Below are 15,952 nucleotides of genomic sequence, written 5' to 3'. Positions count from 1 at the left end.
GCCGGGCCCTTGACTCTGCATCCCTATGGAGGGGGAGGGATGGAAGAAGGGAATGAAGATGGAGAGGGGAGAACGGGCGAGTCCTGCCGAGAAGGTGGCCGAGGCTGCGGCTTCGCAGAGAGGCTCTGAGGCCGGTACCAGGCCCAGCTACTCAGTAGGCCCCGCCGGCCTGCAGCGGCAAGGCCCTTGGGTGCCGCACTCGATCTCGGCTGTGAGCTTAAGTGCCCAGATCTTGTCTCAAGGAAAAAAAGGATTCATCATCCAGAAGAGATGTCGGGCGAGGCAGCCACTGGAAGCCTGAGGAGAGCGCCCAGGCCGCACCCCTGAGGATTCCCCCCTCCCCCACAGAAATCCCGTCTGTCGCTCATTCATTCACCCAGGGAGTTCTGAACACCAGTTGCTGAGGTTAGAGCAGTGAACTGAGTGACAAGGTCTCTGCCCTCATGAAAGGCACATAATTAAGACACTAATTACAACCTAGTGTGTTAAGTGATGTGGGAGACGGGGAGAGGGGAGATAAGGTCTCCCATCTCAGCTTGGGAGAGTCAAGGAAGGTCTCCCTGCCACTTTTCACAGTAGCAGGAAAGATCAGACCCAACAGTTCTTTTATTTTTGTTTTTGCTTTTTGGCTGCTGCTGGCCGATACAGGGACCAACCCTGGACATTGGTATTATTAGCGCTATGTTCTAACCAACTAAGCTAACCAGCCAGCCCCCTGCAACAGTTTTCGGTGATGAAAAGTTCCCATCTGATGGCTTCTGGTTCCTCTGAGAAGTGGTTGTCTTGCATATCCACTGGGGGCCAGGGAAAAGAAGTTGAGGAAAGTGAAGAAGGTTTACATTTATTTTGAGTAGGATAGATTTTACTAAGTAGGATGAGTTATTTTATCCAACAGGGCTGAACCACTTCCTAGAGGGCATATCCGGCACAGGCAGAGAGCTGAGATTTTGCCAGGTAGAAATGATGAAAGGAGAATGGATTGGGAAGTGTATGAGATATTGACTAAGTGATGGACCATGAAGTCTACCATGTAGAGGGAAGAACAAAAGTAAGTGCTTGCTCATGGACAGGGAAAAAGTGGAAGGACTGATGAAGTGGAGGACCTGACAAGGTTGAAGAATTGGCATCTTCGGGCAAACCTGGAGGTTGAAGTCACAGGGTAGGAAGCCAGACTGTATTATTTCAGAAGGCAGAGCAGTTCCTGATGCTGAGGCTTAGGATATGGCCATAGCTGGATCGGAACAGAAGTAAAGTACTCTGAGATGAAAAGGTCTAGGAATTCAGAGTCTAAGTCATCAAATGGTCTATCCATATGGATGTTTGGGTCTCCCGTAGATTTCCCCCTCTTCAAGATCACTGCCCTGGGCCCCCTCCAGAACCTTCCCCAGCCTTCAGAGAATCTGCATTCATATTTTAACTTCAGATCCTAAAAGGGCAGTGACATGGCTCTGGGCCAGAAAACAGAAGGGGGAAGTGAGAGAGAGTCATAGTGGACACCTGTCATATTTTATTTTATTTTGATACCAGCATTCATACACCTTTCTGGAAATGGTATCTCTATGTTCTCTAGAGGAACTACCACTCCCACTTCTTCAATATCAGTCCATGCACAGGTGGAGCAGTCTTTCTTCCACATCCTTACTCCGAGGGCGTGTATGTGGCTTGGGCCTGTCAGAAGGATTCCTGTGCATAGTTCAGTGAGTAATTCAGGAATGGGTATGTGGCCAACCAGAGCCTGTAAGGCACAAGACTTTTGCAGGGACTGTTGTCAGAGCAACCGGTTTTCAGCTTCATTTAAACCTACCATGCAAAATCTGAAAATGAAAGCAGCATAGAAGACAGTGTGCTAAGAAAGGGAAACTGAAACTTGATGACACTGAATTGAGACCCTGCGTCAACCCTACTACCTAAAGCCAGCTGTATCAGTCCATTTCTGTTGCTTATAACAAAATACCTGGAACCAGGTAATTTGTAAGAAAATGAAATTTATTGCTTACAGTTTCAGAGGCTGGGAAGTCCAAAGTCCAGGGAACACATCTGGTGAAATGACTACAGCAATGCACGGTGTCACATGGTAAGACTGGCAGAGCAGAGAGAGAGCTAATTCCACACTCCCTCAGAACCACACACATGATCATCATTAAACCATCAACTTATTAATTCATTTACTAGAGCATGGTCCTCACAATCTGATCACTTCTTCAAGGCCCCACCTTTCTATCACCATAATAGGATTTCCCACTCTTAACACTTTCATAGTGTAGGTTAAGTTTCTAGTATAGGGACTTCGGGGGACACAATTCAATCCAAGGCACAGTCCTTCTAGACTGTGCAGTTATGAGTCAATACTTTCCCATTTTGTTTATGCCTGTTGAATTTTATTTTGTCACACCCAAATGAGTCCTTCCGAGAGGAGATATACATACACATACCTCTATCACACACACACACACACACACACACACACACACACACACACACACACACACACACACACACACACACACACACACACACACACACACACACACGTGTCTATCGTGAGACCGGCTGCTTTAGAATAATGGGGAAGAGGGGAAGACCAATGAATTCCATGAGCATGAGCCCATTGCCACACTTCTTTAGCTGTGAAGTGAGTTCCTTGGTCAGATGTGTGGAATGCCATGACAGTGAATAAAGCATTCCATGAGTCCACAGATGGTAGTTTTGGCAGAAGCATTTTGTGCTGGGAGGGCAAATCCATATCCAGAGTAAGTATCTATTCCAGTATGGACAAAACGCTGCCCCTTCCATGATGGAAGCTAAGGTGGCTGGCTGATCACCCCGAGGAATGGTGCTATATCGGGGGCTCAGTGTTGGTCTCTGATGCTGGCAGATTGGGCACTCAGCAGTCACTGTAGCCAGATCGGCCTTGGTGAGTGGAAGTCCATGTTGCTGAGCCCATGCATAACCTTCATCCCTGCCACCATGGCCACTTTGCTCATGAGCCCACTGGGTGATGACAGGGGTGGCTGGAGAAAGAGGCTGACTAGTATCCACAGAATGGGTCATACTGTCCACCTGATTATTAAAGTCCTCCTCTGCTGAGGTCACCTTTTGATGGGCATTCACATGGGAAGCGAATATCTTCACACCCTTTGCCCAGTCTGAGAGGTCCATTCACATACCTCTTCCCCAAATTTCTTTTTCACCAATTTTCAATCATGTTCCTTCCATGTCCCTGACCATCCGGCCAAACCATTGGCTACGGCCCATGAATCAGTATTTAATCGCACATCTGGCCATTTCTCCTTCCAGGCAAAGTGCACAACCAAGTGCACTGCCCAAAGTTCTGCCCATTGAGAACATTTGCTGCCTCCTAGAGGACTTCTGTACAGATCCTGCCACTCATGGAACCCATCGCTGCATCTCTTTTCTGAAGTCCTTGGGTCCACTGCTATTCTTGGGCAACTCCTCTTCTTTCAACTCAGCACCTCCTCCATCTTCTCCTTCTCAAGAACACCCAGCTAAATGAAATTCCCCTCCCACACAAAAGCCTGGATAAAATTGTAGAACAGATGTTTTGCAGCTTTGGTTTAGGAAAAGAAAAAGCAAAATCCATTAACAACTCCATGGGACAAGAAACCCAGAATTATAGAAAGAAAGGAGAGTTAGTTACCTTTTTATCCTACTGTGCGTCTTCTCTGGCAAGGAGTAGGAGACAGAAATTAATAACCTGGTCAATTATCTTGCCATATATGAAAATTAACAAGCAAAGAATAAGTATTCAGTATTGCCTTCTCTGTTTCCCACCAGGTCTCAACTTACCTTCTTCATCCAGAGGTTGCAAACTCAAATACCAGGCAGGTAATACAAATGAGTACAAATGGACAAGTGCAATAAAACAAAATTACAGACATAATGATAAACAGCAACTAGCCTTTAGTCTTGGCATTAACTATAAGAACATGGTGAGAACTGCAGTGAACTGGAGAGCACATGGCACATGTCCATTCCAAAGGGAACAAATGCTACTTAGCTCTGAATGGTCTTTCCTTTGTGGGAATGCAAGTCCAGTGCTGCCAGATTTTAAGTTGGAAATATTGATTAGTATGTACAATCTACTGATTTACAATATTGGCTACTCATTCAAGTTTTTAAAAAAACACTGCTGGCCACACTGCTCAAATGTTACATATCAGTAGTTCATCTTTATTCTCTTCTATGGTTTCAGCTGCTGCATATATGCTGCCAGATGTCTAATCTACATCTCACCCATAGACTGCTCTCCCAAGCTTCAGATCCATGTGTCAAAGAACCTCAAATTGAAACATCTAAAATGGAAGCCATCACCCCCCCACCACCACCTTAAATTGGTTCCCAGGTCTGTGTTCCCAATCTCAGTAAAATGGCACCAACATACATCCAGTTTTCCAAGTCAGAAACCCTGGAGTCATTGTCAACTTACTTTCTCCCCCACTGCATCCCATTGGTAACTAAGCCTAATCAATTACATCTTTGGAATTATACTTGAATCCATTTTTCTCAGTTCCCACCATCACTGCCGTGGTTCAGGCCTCATTTTTTGTTTTGCTGTATCTAAAGCAAGAGTCCCCTAACACTTGCAATTTAGTCTCTGTGCTCTGTAAGACACAAATTTGACCCTGTCATTTCCCTGTTTGAAACTTTTCAGGGTGCGATCCCTGTACCAGCCAGCCACCAAAAAAGCAAAGCAAAACAGAACAGAAAAACACTTTTCAATGGTTTCCCACCACCTTCATGATAGATTTCCAACCTCTTAGCGTGGTATTCAGGGCCCTTTGTGATCTTGTCTTTCCAGGTTCATTTTCTATGACTTCCCTAAGCCCTACCCTTTGCTACAACCACACTGAAATACCTTCAAATTTCTGTACTAAACATGCTTTCTTTGCCCTAGCACCTTATCGAGGCTGTTCCTACTGCTTGGACTGTCCTCCTCTCACTCCCTACACTACACCCTCATTTTCTTGGTTCACCAAAGCAAGCATTAATCATCTCTTCTTGGAAGCACCTCGCAACAAGCAACTGAAAAAGTTGCTTAAAAAGACAGATATCTCTTCTCTGCCCCCATAATACCTTATGCATCTCTCTATTTTCATTGTCTGTTACTTGACCATTTCCCCCACTGAAATGGGACCTACTTTAGTGCAGAGATTCTGTCACTTCTATTGCCTCAAGACTGAGCGATATAACTGATTCATAATAGGCATTCAATAAATGTATGTCAAATAAATGAATCTAGTCCAATTCATGGTACGAATGGAGAAACCTTTCTTGGTTTCTCAAGACCACATGACCAATCAGTAACAGAGCTAGAGAACCCATCTCCTCAATTTCAGCTCAGCACTCTTTCTACCAGAATAAGTTGGCCTTTGATGGGGGCATAGGGGGAGCTGTTAAATTGTAATTGGAAAGGCAGAAATTGAAGTTTGGCCTGAAAGGAAGAGTTGACATGGAAGAGTGGGAGTTTTTGGAGAAAGAGGAGCAAATGAAGAGAAATAGTCAAGCACATTTGGTCTATTTGTCATCCTTAACATGTTGCTTCTCAAAAAGATCTCAGGCAACCTAAAGTTAAATAAGACAGTTCACAGCTGACATGAGCATAAAAAAGACGATAGATCCCTATCTATTAAAGATGGAATGAGGCTTATAATCAGGAACGTTAAATAAATTTTTACTATGGTATACACTATGTACCAGGTATTTATTATTCTAAGCATATAATTTATTCATTTAATGTTCAGAACAACCCTAAGTGGTATTAACATTATCCCCCATTTTATAGATGATAAAACTGAGGCACTGAAACATTAAGTAGTTTGACTAAGGGTTCACAGATAGGAAATAGCAGAGCTAAGATTCGAATAAGGCGGTTTGGTGCTAGAAACATGTCCTTAATCACAATGCCTAAAGCATAATTCTGACTGGCAATCAAGACAAAAGGGGATCATCCAGATTTCACTGTACAAAGTATGAGTTGTCTAATGGAAGCAATTTTTGGCTTTAAATTCAAGAAGGCTGTTAGGCCTGAGCCCATGTGGGGGATGGGAGTTCTTTGTTCTGTGATGCAGTGATGACCTCAGGATAAACTGCCACTAGGCTGAGGAGAATGGAATGGCTGCTGAAGGATCTACTCGGGGTTGAGGGGGAGATAGGTCTTCTTTGGGGCCAGCTGACCCGTGTCTTAGCCTGCAGGCACTGTGGTAATAGCTGCCTCCAGAGTCCAGGGAATCTAGTGACACTATTCTTGTTCATGGTTTGGCAGATCCAGAGATGGTGGCAGCTTTGGAAGTGGCGACAGCTCCAGTCCTGGTGTTCTGGGGGCATGATACAAGGCAAGGTGGGTTACCTCTGACCATGGATGTACAGCTGGGTGAATGACTGTTGATACCACCTGTGAGGTCAGATGAGGGGTCACCAGTATGGATGTGGGCCCAGGTGAGTGACTATAAGTCCCAGATGTGAGGCTGGGTTAGTCACCAGTGACACTGGATTTGAAGCCGAGTGAGTGAAGTAGAGTTACAGGAGGAAATGCTGATCTCTAAATGATGACTGGGTAATGACCATTAACACTGGATGAGGAGCCCACATGAGTGACTGTTCACTCTGGATGTGGAGCAGAGGTTGAGGGCTTCATGACAGACCTGTGTCTCTGAAAAGGCTTCAAACCCAATAGTATCATTCTCTATTCCCCAGGGCCTACCACTTCTGTACCATGTGGCCTTCCTTGGTCGCCTACTGAAGCAGAAATCAGAGGAGGAGGAAGAAGATGAAGAAGAGGGGGAAGAGGAGGAGGAAGAAGAGGAGGTATCTCTGGATCCACTGAAGCCATGTTCTCCTTCCAAAGATACTCCTATTGGAGAGCAAGCCACTTCAGCCCCACCACAGCCATCCTGTGGGTCCAAGGCCACAGAAACATCACAGCAAATACTCACAGAGCCCCCAAGGCCTTCCAGACCCTTTCCCATCTTCCAGATCCTGACTAACCTACCTTTGAGACATAAGATAGCATCAGGGAGCCACCTGCAGCAGAGAAGAAGCCAGCTCTTCTGGGGCCTCCCCTCTCTGCACAGCGAGTCCTTGGAAGCCATCTTCCTGAGCTCAGGTGGCCCCTCTCCCATGAAGTTATGTGTTTGTCCTTCTGTCTTCTTCAACAAGCTTGCCTTCCTGCCTAGGTCCAATCTGCTGCTTTCCCAGTATTGCTCCACAACCCAGTTTCCTACCCATAGAGCCCATACCATGGAAGACCTGGAACGGATGGCCCCCAATCCTAAGCTATTTCCACCTCCATCTTCCCCTCCTGTCCCATCACCACCCCTCCATCTGGACCACAAGGGAGTCCTATCTGACAATGAGCCACACACACAGTGGCTTACACAGCAAAAAGAGGTCCCTTGGGTCTCAGAGGATCAAGCCCTATACCCACAGCTGGAACTCCAAAGAACCAAGCCCTCCAAGCTCTTCTCATCTGAGTCCTGGTGGGGGATGCCATGGGACCCCAGCCTCCAACAACACGATCCAGATTTACCCTCTGCCTCTGCAGAGGGATCTCTGCTGTATCCCTCTAGTCCTCGGGGAGTCCTGACTAGGTCTGAGGCCCAATGGAGGACTGTGGAGCAAAACGAGAACCCCAAAGTTTCTGAGCCAGCAATGCCATTTCCCAGCCGAACCCCAGCCTCCCTGCCAGAACTTCAGGGAGTCAGCCCTACAGGAGGCCTGTATGTATCTAAGACCCTCTGGGAAATCATGGGGCAGAAAGAGAACTCTCAGATCTCTGAGCCCCGAGTCTTGGTCCCTTGCCAATCCCTAGTCCCCATGACAGAGCCCCATGGAACTAGACCCCTGGGAGTTCCACCAGGATATGAGACTCAGTGGAGAACTACAAAACATAAAGAGGGCCCCCAACCATCTGAGCCCCCAATGCCAGCCCCCTGCCCACCCCCAGCTTCTCTGTTAGAACCCAAAAAAGTCAGACCCGAAAAACTTTCTGTACCTAAAGACTTTTGGGGAGCCATGGGATACAGAGAGAACCCTCAGGCCTCTGAGTCTCCAATGCCAACCCCCTGTTCTCCCCTAGACTCCCTGCCAAAACTCCAGGGAAAGAGTCCCCTAGAAGATCCACCTGGATATGAACCCCAGTGGGGATGCAGGGAAAACTCAGCCTTGGATCTCAACCCAAGGCTCTACGGTACCAGCCCTGCATGTGTCCCATCAGGATCTGAAACTCCACGGAATACCATGCAAGGTAGAGAAAATCTTTGGGTGCCTGCAGACACAGTTTCATCTCCGAGCCTTCCCTCAGCTTGTCTACTGGAGTCTCTAGCAACGTGCCCCCAGAGAGTCCTGACTGAGTCCAAAGCTTTGTGGGAGACCATGAGGCAGAGAGAGGACCTCCAGGTGTCTGACTCCCCAGACCCTGCCCACAGAGCACCTCTAGCCCCCCTTATAGAGCCACACAGAATCAATCCTGTGGAAGGCCTCACTACATCAAAAGCTACATGGAAGGACATTGAGCATTCCAGGAATTCCTGGGCTTCTGAGCCCCCATCTCTGGCCCTCAGCCCATCCCCAGCTCTTGTATTGGAGCCCCTCAGAATTAGTCCCATGGGGGTCCTGTTTGATTCTGAGGCTAAATGTGGGGGCATAAAAAGGAAAAAAAACTCCTCTGAGCTCCCAGCTTGCAGTTTACCCCAAGACCTGCATAGAGCCAGTCCCCTGGGAGTACTGTCTGACCCTGAACCTGCTGGGGCAGATATGGAGCAGAAAGAGAACTGTTGTTTTCCTTTGTCCCTGGTTTGGGGCCCCAGCCCACCCCCAAACTCTGTTTTGAAGTCCCACATAAGTGAGCATACCGGAGACCAATGCAACTGCAAACCTGAGGAAGAAGCAGAGCAGAGAGAGAAGTGCTGGGCCACTGAGCTCCCAGCCCCCAGCTCACTCCCTGCTCCTCTACCACAGCCACACATTGACCTTGAATTTGTGCAGAGAAAGGCACAAAGAGAGGTCCCCCAGGGCCCCAGCCCTTCAGCAGTGGATCCCCTAAAGCCAGTATCCTGGCCTCCCACCCTAGCTGAAGCTTTGAATATTGAGCCCACACAGCCTGGTCTACCCAAAGAAGAGATGTTCCCAGGGGCTGAGGCAGAGGTTCCACATTCCCAGGGAAAGGGTTTCCCAGAGGTACTCACCCACCCTGGGATCCACGCCTGGCACTGGAGTAGAGAACTGGAACTCAGGCTGAAGAAACTGCAGCGGAGGCCTGCTTCTAGATCCCCTTGCCAAAGTCAACCATTTTGCAGCTCCTCTACCCTGAGCTCTACAACTCCAGACTCCTGGAGATTCTCTTCCTGCCACCAAAAGCTGACAAATCCCCCTAACTTGTGCCCCCACTCTTCAAGCTGTCATCTGCAAAAACTTCCAAACACAGTAACTCAGCCTGTCCAGGCTCTCCAATGTTATCACCCCCACTCCTCTTCTCAGCCTCAGCCACAAGGGTCTCACAAGGCAGAACACGGGTCTCGGAAGGAGACAAGAAAGGGGAAGATGGTGGCCCAGGTCCCATCCCAGGGTCCATATGTTCACATGGAGGCTGGGAAGAACTGTCCAGACCTGGGAGAGCCTTCAAACCCTGAGGTTTTGGCCTCAGGCAAAAGACAGGACAAGGCTTCAGCCAAAAAGAAAGAGAGCCCCAGAAAACCCAAAGCAGGAGACCATGGAGGAGAAAATACAAAATCGAGGTCATCCACAGTCACAGTGAAGAGCCACCCTGCCCAGGCCCAAAAACTAGCAGAGGACCCTGTAAGCAGACTTTCCCAAAAGTCTCACCACAGGGGACAGTGTTCTCAACACACTATTCTTCCCCGGCAGCTTCTCCCCAAGGCTTCAGATCCAAAGGATCAGCAACAGGCAAAACTAGGAGCTGGTGACATCCTGAATGCTCACCACTGTACACACTGTCCTCGAGCCTACATGGAAAAGTACCTTTCTTCTCTCACACCCCAGGCTCCACTCACCGCAGGTCTCCAAAGGGTGTTAGCCAACTTTCTGTGTACCCGTGGACTCCTGCCCACTAAATTTAGTCAGTAGAGGAAAGGCTGGTAGTACTAGCACCCAGTAGCCCAAGACCTGAAGCCAAACCAGCTGAGGGTGGGGAGATGGGGAGACAAAAAGAGAAATCCTAATAAACAAGCTGAACTAGATAAATCCTACTCATGTGTTCTTTGTAGTGTAGGGTACTGGGAATGTCAGTTCCCAATTAACTTCTGCTATAGCCATATCCCTTCAGGATCAGGTCCCAGAAGTAGAGAGCTCAGGATTCTACAGACTTAACTTTCTTTTCTAGACTTTCACAGATTACATCTGGAGCCTACACAGCCCTGCTCTCCAGGGTAAGGCTGCAGGGCCAGGGGAGAACAGCCCAATACTGCCCTTGAGTGGGAAAGACTTCTTAGCAAATGAACAGAAAAATGCATCCATTCACATGAGCACTAGTCTGGGTCTAGTGTTCTTGGTCCTGGGTATGGGCCCTTTCTTTACCCACATGACCCACAAGTTCTCCATGTATCTGATTTCTTCTCAATCCTCTGCTTTCTTCTACTGATGCTATAACCAATTATCACAAAACACCACAAATTTATTTTGCAGTAAGTCTGACACATGTCTCATGGGGCTAAGATCAAGAGGTTGGCAGGGCCATGTTCTCTATAGGTTCTGAATGGGATTCACTTCTTGCCTTTCCCAGCTTCTGGTGGCTGCCTGCATTCCTTAGCTATTGGCCTCCTTCCACTATCACCAAAGCTAGCAAAGTCAAGGAGACTCCTCACACATAGCATCACTGACCTCTTTCACCTCCCTCTCCCATGTTTAAGGATTTCTGTGATTACACACTGGGCCCACCTGGACAATCCAGGACATTCTTCCTAGAGTCAGTTGATTAGCAATCTCAATTACATCTACAACCTTAAATCCCCTTTGCCAGGTAAAATAATATAGGCATAGGTTTCAGGAATTAAGACGTGGACATGATGGGGGCCATTATCCTGTCCATAAGAGATATTAACACAACCTGTCGTGTATGTTGCGCATATTTTCTCCCAAACTGTACCTTATTGTCTAGTTTTATGACTTCTACTGTACAAAAACTAAATGAATCTTTATGCAGTTAAATCTACCAACATTTTACTTTATGACTTTTTTTTTTTTTTTTAACAAAAGATGACCGTAAGGGGATCTTAACCCTTTTTTTTTTTTTTTTGTCGTTTTTTCATGACCGGCACTCAGCCAGTGAGTGCACTGGTCATTCCTATATAGGATCCGAACCCACGGCGGGAGCGTCGCCGCGCTCCCAGCGCAGCACTCTACCGAGTGCGCCACGGGCTCTTGACTTGGGTTTGTCAGCACCATGCTCACCCAGTGACCTAACTGGCCATCCCTGTATGGGATCCGAACCCATGGCCTTGGTGTTGTCAGCACCACACTCTCCCGAGTGAGCCATGGGCCGGCCCCTACTTTATGACTTCTAAAACACTTTCTTCTGGCACTTTTAAGTTTAGTATATTTATGTTTAGATTGTTAATCTAAGTTCTGAGTATGGTATTAGGTGAAAATCTACCCCCAACCCCCCCATCAAAAATGATGTCCAATTTACCAATATCATATATAAAAAATAGAATGTCTTGAACCCATTCCATTAAATATGCCATATTGCAAAAAACATGTTCACTTTTAAGCATCTCTAGGTCTCAGATTCACATACCCAACAACCTACTAGAATATTCAAATTGTTCAAAAACTACTTACTTTCCCTTTTATCTCTGACTTCTAACGTGCCCATTCCTATTGAAAGGTTATAACATCCACCTAAATACATAAACTAGAAGCCTGTCATCATTGACTCCTCCCTCCTCCCTGATCTAATACATCAGTGAACCCTGTCAATTTTACCTATAAAATGTATTTCAAATCTATCTTCTAGCCAAGAGTTGGAACCAGCCCAAATGTCCATCATCAGATGAGTGGATACGGAAAATGTGGTACATCTACACAATGGAATACTACTCAGCTATAAAAACAAATGAAATACTGCCATTTGCAACATGGATGGACCTTGAGAGGATTATATTAAGTGAAACAAGTCAGGCACAGAAAGAGAAATACCACATGTTCTCACTTATTGGTGGGAGCTAAAAATTAATATATAAATTCACACACACACACACACACACACACACACACACACACACACACACACACACACACAAACGGGGGGGAAGAAGATATGACAACCACAACTACTTGAAGTTGATACGACAAGCAAACAGAAAGGACATTGTTGGGGGGGAGGGGGGAGGGAGAAGGGAGGGAGGTTTTGGTGATGGGGAGCAATAATCAGCCACAATGTATATCAACAAAATAAAACTTAATAAAAAAAAAAATTTTTTTAAAAAAAAGGGCCGGCCCGTGGCTCACTCGGGAGAGTGCGGTGCTGATAACACCAAGGCCCCGGGTTCGGATCCCATATACGGACGGCCGGTTCGCTCAGCGTGGTGCTGACAACACCAAGTCAAGGGTTAAGATCCCCTTACCGGTCATCTTTAAAACAAACAAACAAACAAACAAACAAACAAACAAAACAAATCTATCTTCACCTCTCCATCTCCACTATCAATGTCTTAGGCCAGTCATCATTTCTTAACAAATTGGTTGCGCCCTATTTCTTCTAATCCATTCTCCACATGGCTATACCTCTCTAGAGGTCAACTGACACAATCTCTTTGGCAAGTAAGTGTCATAAAAGGTTGAATAAAAGAACATAAAAGATGCAACCTACGGTCCCATATTAGATATTGGTTTGGTGAAAATAGCTGTGAATGACATTATTTGGGTCACTTGGGAAACTTTGAATGTGGTATGGGTATTAAATTGGTTCCTGACCTCTGCAAAATTTGCTGAAAGGAAAAGTGGAGTTTATTGACTTAAAAAAAAAAGTTATACAGCAGTATGATTTCCATTTGTATTTAAAAACACCACAGGTAAACACACATTTGTACACATACATAGAAAAAGATCCAGAAACTGCCCTGGGGCCCCACTGGGGTCCTGAGGCATGGAACTGGGGGAAGCGGAACCCAGCTGCAACTAAGCAAGCTGCTGCCACTGCTCCGGGGCCCCACCAGGGTCCTAAAGCATGGAGCTGGGTGAAGCTGAACCCAGCCACAACCAGGTAAAGAGCACACCAAAAACACTATTTCCACACAGATAGCCCACTGTAGCCACGATAATTGCCATGGCTGCCACAAAAGTGGCTAGTCTCTATAGCAGCAGTCACAGCCACCGTGCCAATGACAAGCCAGACTCTCAACTCCAGAGTAATAGAAGCAGCACATGATTTATGATAATAGGGGAGGACTTGATTACACCTGTCTCAGTACTGGACAGATCTAGGCAACAAAACAACAGAGGAACAGTTGAACAAATCTATGGTTATTCGAGGGGGGAGGGAGGGAAGGAGGAATGGGGGAGGGGAGAGATTGGATAAGAATAAGTATGATTTGTAACAATGAACGTGTTTTTTTTGTTGTTTTTAAAAGATGACTGGTAAGGGGATCTTAACCCTTGACTTGGTGTTGTCAGCACCACGCTCTCCAAAGTGAGCTAACCGGCCATCCCTATCATCCCTATATAGGGATCTGAACCCGTGGCCCTGGTGTTATCAGCACCACACTTTCCCAAGTGAGCCACGGGCCGGCCCCATAACAATGAATATGCTAACAATAAATAAAATTTTTTAAAAAGATCCAGAAAGATACACACCAAAGTGGTTAAAGATAATGATGCCTGGATATTGGAAATATTAACTTTTAATATTTTGCTTATACTGTACTGTACACTTGGAGAAAAGGGGGGGAAAGTGAATTAACACTGAAATCTAACTATGTTACTTCCCTGACTGAATCCTCCAGAGGACCCACACTTTAGGATAAAGTTCAGTCCTGGCGTTTCAGGTTCTCTACAACATGGTTCCTGACCTCTCCAAATTCATTCCAGTCCTCCCTTGCTAGTCTAACCTTATGCTTCTTAAGCATGCCCTTGACCTATACTCAATCTGCTCCCTCCCAACTTCTTATCAAAAGTCTCCCACATTCCTTTAAGGCCCAGCTCACACAACCTCTGGAGCCTTTTCAGATTCTCCTATCTTGGTAGAGTTTCCCCTTCCTGGCAGCCCCACTAATGATGTGTGCGCCTGTTTCCTGACAGCATGGCTTTAAAGAAAATGATGTTCTGTGAGGTCAAGCCCAAATTCCCAGTCCAGTACTCTTTCCACTTTACAATATTCCCTCTAGCCTAAATATTTGGTTGAAAAGCCCAGCTAGTCAGAGGGACGTGCTGTTCCTTTGCCTCCTCTCACTAATGTCACAGCTCTGTTTCATAGCCCAAACCTGTCTATAGGGTCTGAGTCCAAAACTCAGACCTGCTGGCCAAGGGTGGAACTGAAGGTACTTTCCCTCCCCCCTCCACTATGGTCTCAAAGACTGCAATTCTGAATTTCCACTTGACATGGGAACATTTAATGAGTCTATTCTCTGGATAGCTTTATGAGAAATCTATATCCTATGTTCTTAAGTCTTTTAAAGCTCTCAGTAGGTTGTAGGGCTTGGCAAGGGTAACAAATCACTTATCATTTGCCACAGTTCAATTGAATTAATGACTGGCAGACCTGTGTTCTTCATGGGCATTGTGTGTCCAGTGGACTCACAGGGCAATTTGTAGGATCAATATCTTTAATCTAAATATATCCTAAGATGTTAGGTTTATAGTTCCTCCTTTGCTTTTGTCTCTATGGCATACTGTTGGTCCTTTATTTGATGCCATATTTTTGGGCGGAAACATCCTCCGATCAATTGCAATTATCCTATGGAAAGAAGTGATAAACTACAGTTAAGATCACATTCCAATTTCTTTCTGGGAACACTGGGCAGGGGGGGCAAAAGACTGCCTATATAATTTGCCTCTTGGTGTAAGTATGCAGACTTCTGCAGGTGTAAGTTGACAATAAAATAGTCCTTCAGACTACTTTCTACAGTTTAAAAATCACTTTCAATCATTTTATCAGATTGAGAAGCTTGAAGGCCCAAAAGATTTAAGCATCTTGTTCACAGCTACACTGCTATAAGCACAAGTGCCAGAACTAGAACCAGGCTTCCTGACTAAGATTAGCCTCTGTCTACAAATCTTCTCTGGTGTTTTTCCTAAAGAATCTATAGAAGTCCAACTGTCTTCCCTACAGACAGACTTTGTATGACAAGTAAAAGCAAATCAATCATTCAGACACAAATTTCTAGCACCTATCAACCGGTATCTCTACATATCTTGGAAGGAAAATGACATTTGCCTTAAGTCATATTCCCATAGCTTGATGGAGAGGTACCAAAAGTCTTTCGCCAAATAACCTTGTCTTTGGCCGTCACTAAGGCTAGGCTGACAAAACTAAGAGTGGGAAGAAGATTGAAGGCTAAGCCATCAGGAACATCTAAATAGTGGGAAGACCAAAAAAGGACCAGACAGAATCTGATAGAAAAAGCATCATGAAAAACCAGGGACTATCAATTCAAATCCCAAAAGTGCAAACATATCTATTTCACAGCACATGAGTTCCAGAGATGCTCCAGTTTAATCAACCAACTGTTAGTATCTTGTATCCTTGTGGATTGTTTATGTAGACTAGAACAGAGCCTGGTCTTTCTCACCTAGGATAAGTCCCCGCATGACCAATATAAATTTGACTCAGTGGATTATTGTCTCTGCACCACGCTTTCTTTGGGTAAGGCATCATGGTACTAACCCCAGAAGCACTAAGTGATTACTCTGAATCTGTTGAATGAAGAGGATACTCTGTACCTCTTCATACAAAACTATACAAACAATCATCTGAACAATC

General features: G+C 45.8%; 1 protein-coding gene across 1 annotated transcript; it reads left to right on the top strand.

Annotated features, from left to right (window-relative positions):
* The first annotated feature begins 6,444 nt into the window (after positions 1-6,444).
* SPATA31G1 (SPATA31 subfamily G member 1) lies at positions 6,445-10,101 on the top strand. Its single transcript, XM_063081688.1, has 3 exons — positions 6,445-6,456; positions 6,715-7,387; positions 7,844-10,101. Exons 1-3 carry the CDS (start codon positions 6,445-6,447, stop codon positions 10,099-10,101), a joined length of 2,943 nt encoding a protein of 980 aa, XP_062937758.1.
* The last annotated feature ends 5,851 nt before the right edge of the window (positions 10,102-15,952 follow it).

This window comes from Cynocephalus volans, chromosome 17 (assembly GCF_027409185.1).
Source record: "Cynocephalus volans isolate mCynVol1 chromosome 17, mCynVol1.pri, whole genome shotgun sequence".
NCBI lineage: Eukaryota > Metazoa > Chordata > Mammalia > Dermoptera > Cynocephalidae > Cynocephalus > Cynocephalus volans.
The sequence above is the reverse complement of the archived record's forward strand: the minus strand, read 5'-3'. Positions and strand labels throughout refer to the sequence as shown.